The 10,022-nt window shown below is 45.1% G+C and overlaps 1 protein-coding gene across 1 annotated transcript; it reads right to left on the reverse strand.

Annotated features, from left to right (window-relative positions):
* Positions 1–5,247: 5,247 nt before the first annotated feature.
* Positions 5,248–9,808, reverse strand: LOC125543936 (Sec23/Sec24 protein transport family protein). The gene is made up of 5 exons (XM_048707440.2): positions 9,260–9,808; positions 7,225–9,045; positions 6,306–6,422; positions 6,000–6,071; positions 5,248–5,834 (listed from the first exon to the last, which is right to left on the reverse strand). Exons 1-5 carry the CDS (start codon positions 9,650–9,652, stop codon positions 5,697–5,699), a joined length of 2,541 nt encoding a protein of 846 aa, XP_048563397.1. The 5' UTR covers positions 9,653–9,808; the 3' UTR covers positions 5,248–5,696.
* Between the last annotated feature and the right edge of the window lie 214 nt (positions 9,809–10,022).

Raw genomic sequence — 10,022 nt, forward strand, 5'->3', positions numbered from 1 at the left:
CTCTTACATTCATCTGACTGCTAAAATCAACAAAGGGGAAATGAAATCCACACAAGTATGAAGGGACAAATAGCACACACAAGCATCTCACAAACAAATCTGACCACGGGGAATTGAAATCCAACCACCACACGCACAAGAACCCTACCTAATCTACCACCAAACCACCAGAAGAAGGGGGAGGGAGGCGGACGCGAGAGCACACAGAAGAAACAGGCAGGCCTCGACAGATCTGGTGAAACTAGAAGCAAGCATTAGGAGGGGGGCAGCACTTGTACCTCTCCAGTCGACTCCCGCACGCATGAATCCGCGTCGGTTCTTCCACTCCCCACAACGCCACGCGCACCTTGCAACCGCGTAGGCAGTTGCCACCCTCGCTTCAGAGCAGGAGAGAGCGGGCTGGGCGAGAGAGAGCGGGGCGTGGGGGAGAAATAGGAGCGGGGGCATGTGCCGGTTACTCCAGCACGAGGGCAGGGGACAGGGGCGGAGAAATCGGGGGGAGTTGGAGGAGAGGAAGGCAGCGGAGCGACGGAGAGGGGGGAGAGAGCGAGCGACAAGGGGAGAGGATTTTTCTGACAGGTGGTCGCGAGGGAGATGGTCACTTAATGCCTCTCTGTCGTGGGACTTGCAGCGCCACTGAATTTACACTTTTACCCCCCAACAGCTAAAATAGTAAATACATGTGTAGATAAATAAATGCACCATTTGAATGCATCTATTATAATGAGATAAGATCACAAAACAGCACGGCTGATATCCTCAAGACCAAAAATAGATGGCAAATACAGTACTAAAGGAAGAAACATACATACATAAATATGCCCCTAAAAAACAAGAGAAAAGAAGTTCAAAAAATAAAGAACAAAAGTTCAAGTACACTAATAAAAGAAGTAAAGGAATAAGAATAAATAAACCATAAAGAAACAAAAAGAAGAAGTTCAACTACAAAAACAGATGAAGTTCACCCTAAACCCTAAAAACCCTAAGATAGATAGTGGGGTCAGGGGTGTGACGGACTCGCCTCCGCATGCGACGACGCGGCACGCCGCGTCGTCGCCTGCTCCGACTCGTTCCTGTCTCGGCCTCGCAGGGGGAGGGGAGGGGGGTCCCGACCCCCCTCCCCCTGCTCGGCCTCGCGCTACCGCATTGCTGCGCGCTAGGATTTGATAGGACGCAATGTGGTTATTCTGTTTCCACCCCCACCGCATGCACCCTAAACCCTAAAAACCCTAAGATAGATAGTGGGGTCACGGATGTGACGGACTCGCCTCCGCATGCGACGACGCGGCACGCCGCGTCGTCGCCTGCTCCGGCTCGTTCCTGTCTCGGCCTCGCAGGGGGAGGGGATGAGGAGTCCCGACCCCCCCCCCCTGCTCGGCCTCGCGCTACCGCATTGCTGCGCGCTAGGATTTGACAGGACGCAATGCGGTTATTCTGTTTCCACCCCCACCGCACGCACCCTAAACCCTAAAAACCCTAAGATAGATAGTGGGGTCACGGATGTGACGGACTCGCCTCCGCATGCGATGACGCGGCACGCCATGTCGTCGCCTGCTCCGGCTCGTTCCTGTCTCGGCCTCGCAGGGGGAGGGGAGAGGGGGGTCCTGACCCCCCTCCCCCCCTGCTCGGGCTCGTTCCTGTCTCGGCCTCGCAGGGGGAGGGGAGAGGGGGGTCCCGACCCCCCTCCCCCCTGCTCAGGCTCGCGCTACCGCATTGCTGCGCGCTAGGATTTGACAGGACGTAATGCGGTTATTCTGTTTCCACCCCCACCGCACGCACTCTATATTTTCTAAAACCTCAAATTAACATGTTAAAAACGATTATCATACAGAAGTTCAGGATAGTTATTGAGTGAAGACCAACAACTATTATAAGTACAAAAACATACTAGAAAAAAAATAATATGCATATCCGTCGGCCAATTCCATGGCTGCTCATGGGACTAAGTCAAAAAAATCCAAACCAACGCAAAGAATGAAAAATAACATAAAAAAGAAAGAAATACAGAGGACTTGCTGCATTACTTTGCAAAGAAGGAAAAGCAGAAGTTCATGTACGAACAACATAGAAGTCCAGCTTCTACAATGACCCTTAGATGATCTGGAAAAAGTGCATGCATACTTGGGCTAATCCCATGATTGCTCATGAGATAAAAGTATAAAAACAACATCTGAAGAATTAAAATTACAAAGAAAACCAAACAAAGAAAATATAGAGCACCATGCATCTTCGCCTTGCAAAATGTGGAATGCAATCTGGAAAACCAGAAGTTCAACCATTAATAAAAAAAGGTCCAGATCCTACTGAAGATAGTGGATGATCAAAAAACTATACCAAAACATAGACTAAAGTAAAAGAGGATGCATGTGTCTGTGGTCCAGCTCCACACTTACACACTAGCTACAACAAATTGCAGAAGAAATCTAGTAAGGGTTTTTGATTCCTGGAATGTAATCTGTCCTGGAATATCAATGTCAAAAAAGATGGACCTGCATTCATGAAAAGTTTCATTGATGTGACATAAAAAACCAAGAAAGAAACACCTTAGGAATAATAATTTTTAGTGTCGAAGAAACAAAATGCACGAGGCGTAAGTTAACTAATCAAATGTTCTAAACAAGGCAAGTTCAATAATTAGCTTCGTAAATCAGTAAATTTATATAAATATGTGCTTCTCTTGTGACTCCGCGAGGCATAAGTGAAGTCCAGCAAACTATCAGAAGTACGAAAACAAACTAGAAAAAACAGAAAAAAATGCATATCCATCGACCAATTAATTCCATGGTCACTCATGGGCTTAGTCAAAAAAAATCAAAACAATGCAAGAATGAAAACTGACAGAAAAAAGGAAAGAAATACAAAGGACTTGCTGGATTACCTTGCAACGAAGGAAAAGAAGAAGTTCAGGTATGACAATGCAGAAGTCCAGCACAGAAACCCGGCCAGACCCACAGGATCCACCTGATCCTCCCCCGATCCCGATCCTGATCCGCCCCAGCCCCGACAGGATCCAACGAAGGAAAAGCAGAAGTTCAGGTATGACAACGCAGAAGTCCAGCTTGTACAACGACCATTAGATGATCTAGAAATAATGAACGAACGAATTCGTCCGAAGCATAAAATCATCTGCACAAGATTACAACACGTCCGCACCCCCTTGGAAATGATCTAGCAACTCCCTTTCCACAACCAAAATGACGAGAGGGCAAATTTCAAAACCGCAAAAATAACCTGTGCAAAAACCCGTGGGAGTGCTAACATCAAATCGCTAGAAATCAAACCGTATGGACCCTCCCGATTAAAATTGACGACTTAGTAAGCCTTGAATTTCACTAAAGTATGCAAATCAGCCAGCAAACTTTATAGAAAAACGAGAAATCAACAGAAGCGCGGGCTGCAGCTCGGGCGGATGAAGAACACGGGCGATTTCAAATTTGTTTGAAATAACAAGAATTTGTGCACCAAACTCGTACCAAAACCTAATTCCCATCGTGCCAGAGCTTCGACAACATCCACAGCATGCATTAAACTTGTTACATACACAAGTTCATCGCCACCCCGAGAGCAAATCCGCCAATGACCGGAATTCCTATTTAAAACGGGCATTTGGTTGCTAAAAACTGATTGCAAATTACACTTACATAACAAACAACACGAATGATCAGAAAACTCGCGGTAGATGGCACAGTTGCGAAGATAGCACGAAGGTCGGGTTCGTACAGAGGGAAGTTCAGGCGCGTTACTCAGGCAGTTCAAGTTGTGATCAGAATATTATTCTGACCCTGTGATCAGAATAGTGTTTATGTGTATATATATATATATATATATATATATATATATATATATATATATAGGGTCGCGCTATTCGTCATCCTGGGTGAGGAATAGTTATTCTTCACCCCCTCTATTTTACCATCAATACACCGTAATTTTACGTTCCATAAGTTTTGTCTTATTTCCAATGTAAAAAGAGACCGTAAGAAAATATATAATCGCCGAAAAATATATTTCATGTTATGTAAAATTACAAACGTAAAAACATAGTGGAAAATACACATAAACTGTAAATTTTCTTATCTTATGACCTATATTCTTATTTCCTTATACTAAATTTTACGTAGCGAATCAATAGGAATGTAATTATTTGAATTCCAAATGTAATTTAATTATGAAATGATCATAAGATTACCTCGGGTGAAGAATAACTTTTTCTGCACCCTGGGTGATGAATAGTATCACTATATATATATATATATATATATATATATATATATATATATATATGATCGATTCTACGAGAAATTCTATTTATATATGTGCATAACATGTACATTATGTAGTATCGTAAAATACCAGCAAATAGAAAAAATTAAATGAAAGACACAAAATTAAAGGAAAAATAAATCATAAAACCAAAACCCCTAAACCTTTTACACCAACCGGTACTAAAGGTCTCCCAGCCCCCGACGCGTGCTCGTGCCACATGGTGGCCCTTTACTGGCGGTTCGTGTTGAACCGGAACTAAGAAGGGGGGGGGGGGAGGACTTTTAGTCCCCACCCTTTAGTGTCGGTTCCAGAACCGGCACTAAAGGGCCTCACGAACCGATGCTAAATACCAATTCTGTACTAGTGCCTTTATGAGTATTTGGAAACCTTTACATTATTTTATTATTGTGGAACTTTTAGTGTCATGGACAAGACATACTTGCTACTGTTGGATATCAACATTGCTTATTTTTGTATAGAAATCAAGTTTTTCGATAACTTTCAATATGCAAGCTTGTTGATATCGTTGATTCAAATGTCTGCTGGTATTGTTAAATTGTAGTGAAGGTTTCATGTGTTTGAAAGTATGTGTGAGAGAAAAAGTAAGATGATGACATCACATAGAGTAGCTTCACTGGGTGACTATGGCACACACGAGTAGCTTCATTGAAATTTATCTATGTCGATGGCCGGGGCAGCACTAAAGTGCTGCCTCCATTGTACATGCCCTAAGACCCCCGCCCATGTACTGCTGGGCCATGGCATCTGTGAGACTAAAAAGGCTCCTGGGCCCGTGTGCCAGCTGTGACTAACGAATACCTATTCATAAATGACTGCAAAATGGCTCATACACGTGCACATACTTCTGTGGCATTGATCCCCATGGAGACCAGCGACCAGTGTCAGCTGCGCGTGAAATCACTAATTCATTTTTCACGATATATCACTTACAACCACAAATCAAGAACAAATGCAATGCTGTAAACACTAAGCAACACTGTTGAAATGCAGTATCTCTGATTGTATAAATGGACTTTCTCAAAACAAAACAAAAAAGTTGTACAAATGGAGAATTGAGATTCGCCTCGAGGAGTAAAAGGAATCAAATGAATGGCCAGGACAGACTTCTATTATGTGACATACAACAAACTCTTCAAAGGCAGGAGAACACAAGCGATGCTCTAATTGTCTAAAATTTTGCGCGCCTGTGTGGCAAGAGATAATGCATTTACGCGACCACATCAGAGAAAATAATCAGGCAAAATTATACAGCTTCACTTCACACAAATTGCCGCTTCATCAACCCAAACAAGTGTTTGGGCCTTAGGCGTTACCTCGCAAAGTTTTCAGATTTCGTTTGGCAACTCTGTTTGAAACCAAACCTCGGCTATCAAATATCGTTTCTGATTGCACTCGTCCAATTATTTGCATTAGCTTGGTTCCGGCGGGACCAATTTGAGGCTGCGCATCCACTCGCAAAAGCTAGGGTCATCAAAGTGGATGAAGCTGCTCTTTAGCCTGGCCCTCAGTTCAGGAGCAAGGGTCCGTAGCTGAGGAAATCTCGACTCCTGAAACATGCAAATGTGCTCATGTTAACAATTACAGCCTTGCTCACGATTTTGTTTATCAGTGACCATGAATCTAGCTGCCCTAAGAACCATCAGCGAAATAACCCAGCAGGGATGAATGCAGGCGAACCAGAATGTCACTGCTAAGGTTAAGAGAATCATTACCTGCTCATAAGTAGGGTCCTTGTGAGCTGGGATCAGGCGTGAGACAAAGTATCTAGCCTGAGAGCTCCCTTCCTGCGCCAGAACAAAGCATTTACCTTGTGCAAGTCGTGTTTCATGATAGTTGCACAGTTAATGAATTTGGAAGTATTGTCAGACTGATTTGAAATCTAACAACACATGGGCTATAATAAGATATGATACTATGATGATAGCAAAGTGATGAGCAGAAGAGTTGATAAGAGAAAAGGAAGGAAAGCAGTTTAAATCTTGGAAATCAAAGTCAAGGTTGGGAACAGGGAAACTGACTCTGAATGAAAGTATCCTGGGAGCTGGAAAACGGAGTTCACTTAGCTCTTCTGCCAGCGTACGGCATGCTGCCAAAGCTGCTGCAGTTTGTCCTTCTTGGGTTGCTAGTTCAGCACCCTGAAGACACACAGTAAGAAAATGCAACTCAGGAAATATTACTCTTTGCTAGCATTATGATGAATAACCAAAATAGCCATTGCATAATGATAATTCAACATCATTAATACGTTAAGTAAATCAGCAAAATATGACATCTTCCTGCAGCCCTAGTATATCAAGTACTACCTCTGTACCAAAATATAAGACGTTTTTGTAGGTTAAACTAGCTTACAAACACGTCTTATAGTTTTGATACAGAGGGAGTATTAGCATCATTTACACACATACATTCATGAGATCTCTATATTCGTTCTAACCACCAACTGGCTTCTATTGAAAATTTAATAGTTCCAACGAATTCACCTTTCAAACTCCATTCACTCTATTTCTTGCAAAATCTTATGATTATTACATAAACTCACAATCCTGGTAACAAGTTAGTTTTTGCAAACATGATATTGCTAAAATCCCATGCTTCATTTCTTTCCTTGCAAAAAGAAAGTCACGTTCTATTCAAATATCCCTCTGTTCCATAATGTAGTGCGTATAATTTTTGGAAATGTCAAACCTCACACACTTTGACCAGTAGCAATCAAGAACAAAGTCATGTTCAACAGCTACAATTCCGAAGCCAAAACATTTAATCCAAAAGACCACCAGTGAAAAAAATATTATGTCAAGAATGTTGAAAACAAAGGTGAATGGAGTAAGTTTAATATGCAGCTACAGCACTGAGATAATGTGGTAAAGAGACAGACCATACAGGTGACTCCCTTATTGGGAGTGGGGAGGGAGAGAGGGAAGATAGGAGGTGACTTACCAACCAGATGAAAATATCTGTTCCATGATCCAGTACCACTGCACAATTAGATTGCATGGTCAGATCATATGCTGGCAGCTCCTCAAATGTGCCACCTTCTCGATGCATTATACAACGAGGTGCAAGCATACGGAGCGAGAGGTCAAATGATGCATTCAAGAACAAACTCCTCAGAACTGATCTTTCATCTTCATGTCCTATTATGCTACCTAAGAGTGGCCCCCTTCTCAAATGAAACAAACACTCAGGGAGTGATGACAGCTCTTTTGGGAACCGATAAAGCTTTGATTTTGGAACCTGGGTACCAAATTTGAGAGCTATGTCCTTAATTCTTTCGTCAATTGTGAGCCTCATATCAAGAGCATCGGAGGCAGTCCTGGCGCGCAAGACAGTTCTCTTACCAATGATTACTGAAGCTACATCTTCTTGCACACTTGAAAGATATGCAGACAAACTATCAACCGTTTGCAGCCTGCTAGTGATCACCCTTGTGCTTTCTGTTTGATACATATTAGAGTAACGGACTGCAAACTGGAAGCAAATGAAATCATTCCTGATATCCGCCTTTGTCTCCAAAGACACAGAAAAACTCTGTGTCCCCTCAACACTATGCATCTGGATACAAAATGAAGTGTCATGCTTGAATGTTTCATGAGAATCAGGAGAAGCCTCTTCACCAGGACCAATTACTTGAGTGACAAGCATGCCATCTGAACATCTAATCTCAAATAAGCCATGAGAGCCAGCTGCTTTAGTTGACGCCCTCTGCAAGTTGACCCCAAAGGCCTCTCCAAAATCATCATGAAGTAAAAGCACACCACCAGAACACTTCGCCAGTGACTGTAGGACAGGAACCCTCACAGGGCATGTTCCAGCACAAAGAATGTCAACGATGGTACTGTGTCTCCGTGCTTCATGACCAAGATTCTCCATGTACTTCATAGCTGTCTTCTCCAGGTAAGCATAGTTTGGGTGCTGAACAGAATGAGGTGTTGATCCTGGTCCAAACGTGTTGGGGCCACCAGCACACACCAAGATCCTGCAGTTGCCTCCTGATCTCTTGATGATTCCACGAGACAACTCCACTGACGGCCCTTGAATAATACCAAGGGCAACCTCCACCGCTGCACCAAGGCATCGGTCCCTCGATACTTCCGCCACACTAAACTGATAGGGTCTCAGGGATGAGAATATTGTGTGTGCAACAGGCAGCGAAGCATGTATAGGAGACAAATACACCCCTGTCCCGTAGATTAGCACCTTCAATGACTCTTGGGCAAGCGACTTACTACCGGGTAACACATCCGCTGACACCGCCGCCCCTTCCGAAAAATCATACACAGAGACAGTTCTACCATAGGAGATGATTCCAATCCTTGCTGTAGGAGGGAGCGAATCCACAAATGCATGCAAGGAGCCCTGTAGATGCTGCAGGTGCGCCTCATCAAGACACTCATCTATGAGAATAAAAATGGGACCAGAGACCCTCAAGACAGGCACCGGGATCAAGCCTGGCCGCCTATTCCCTGGATGCACATAATCGACAGTCGAGGACATGAGCTCTGGCCACTGAACCAGGTCCTGCTTGCTGGAGACCACAAATTCCCCCTCACTGCTGTTCAGCTTTTTGCAAATGACACACTGCCATTGCCCAGAGCCAATCAACACATCACAGTACAAATTCACATAAGCCCCACAGTTCAGGCACCTGCGGGGATCACGCTCCAAGGCTTCGGGACCTGGCGATACCTCCCTCCCTGGTGAAACAAGAGCTCCGAACCCCAAGCTAGGGGCATTCAGCAGTTTCTTCTGCTTCAGGACCTACAAGTGAAAAACACCAACTAAATGACAAGCTGGAGAATTTGCACATGCCTATGCACTAAACACGATTCGCATCTAAAAAACAAGCGTAATTCACAACTCGACTAGTAGTGTAATCGTGTAAGATCCAAATGGTAATGTACTTATGCGCATGCATAATTGAGTTATAGGAGATGTGAGGACATTACTGCGGTAAGGAAAGAGCGACGCGTACCTTGCGGGCAGAGAAGAGGACGTATGGGGAGTCGATGCTGGAGTCCTCCAGAGACGGCGCCACGGAGGGCGCGTGGCTGTGAGGGGTGGCCGCGCCGTTCATGGTGTGCGGCGCGGAGGATGTGGGGAGGGAGACGGAGGACGATGAGGAGGCGGTGCGGGAGGCCAAGGGTACCGCCTGAGGGGAGATCGGGGTGGTGCGGAATGGCACGGCGGCGGGGCGCAGCGGCGAGGAGAAGACGGGCGGGCCCGGTGGCGTGCTGAAGTGCGCGGGGCTGGGGACGGTGGGGCTGCCCCGCAAGGACGTCGAGGAGAGAGCGCTCGGAGGGGTGAAGATCGCCGGGAACGGAGGAGATGCGTGCGCCGCCTGAGGCTGCGGCGGCGTCTCCTCCATGCTGCCGGCCTTATTGGGGATCGGAGGGGAGCAGCGAAAGGGAAACGCGGATCTAAACTGGGAGAAATACTGAGAAGTACGGCAGCACACACTAATCTGTGTGTTTATCAGGGATGTGCCAACAGTTTTTTTGTCGATGTCATATTGGCTGGATCGCGGCTTCCTATTGGCTGGCGCCCTTCCACAATGGCAACTCCGTTGGGGAACATGGGTCATCTCCAGTGTAAAGTAGGCCACTGGCTGATCCTTATGCAAGCTAATTCGATGAATGCGGATGCACCGAATTCAGTTTTGGATTCTTCTTGTGCCGCCTCGGGATAAATGATGGGCGTTGAAAGATCTAGTATATTTTTCCAAATGATAAGCACCA

This window comes from Triticum urartu, chromosome 3A, assembly GCF_056163025.1.
Source record: "Triticum urartu cultivar PI428250 chromosome 3A, HENAU_Tu73, whole genome shotgun sequence".
NCBI lineage: Eukaryota > Viridiplantae > Streptophyta > Magnoliopsida > Poales > Poaceae > Triticum > Triticum urartu.

What these genes read in the sequence shown, in the direction of transcription:
- LOC125543936 (XM_048707440.2), bottom strand. Translation starts at nt 9,652, where the DNA reads ATGGAGGAGACGCCGCCGCAGCCTCAGGCGGCGCACGCATCTCCTCCG. An exon ending in TCCTCTTCTCTGCCCGCAAG is followed by an intron (nt 9,046 to 9,259) that starts GTACGCGTCGCT and finishes TTTCACTTGTAG; the next exon opens with GTCCTGAAGCAGAAGAAACT. An exon ending in CAGATATTTTCATCTGGTTG is followed by an intron (nt 6,423 to 7,224) that starts GTAAGTCACCTC and finishes GTGTGTCTTCAG; the next exon opens with GGTGCTGAACTAGCAACCCA.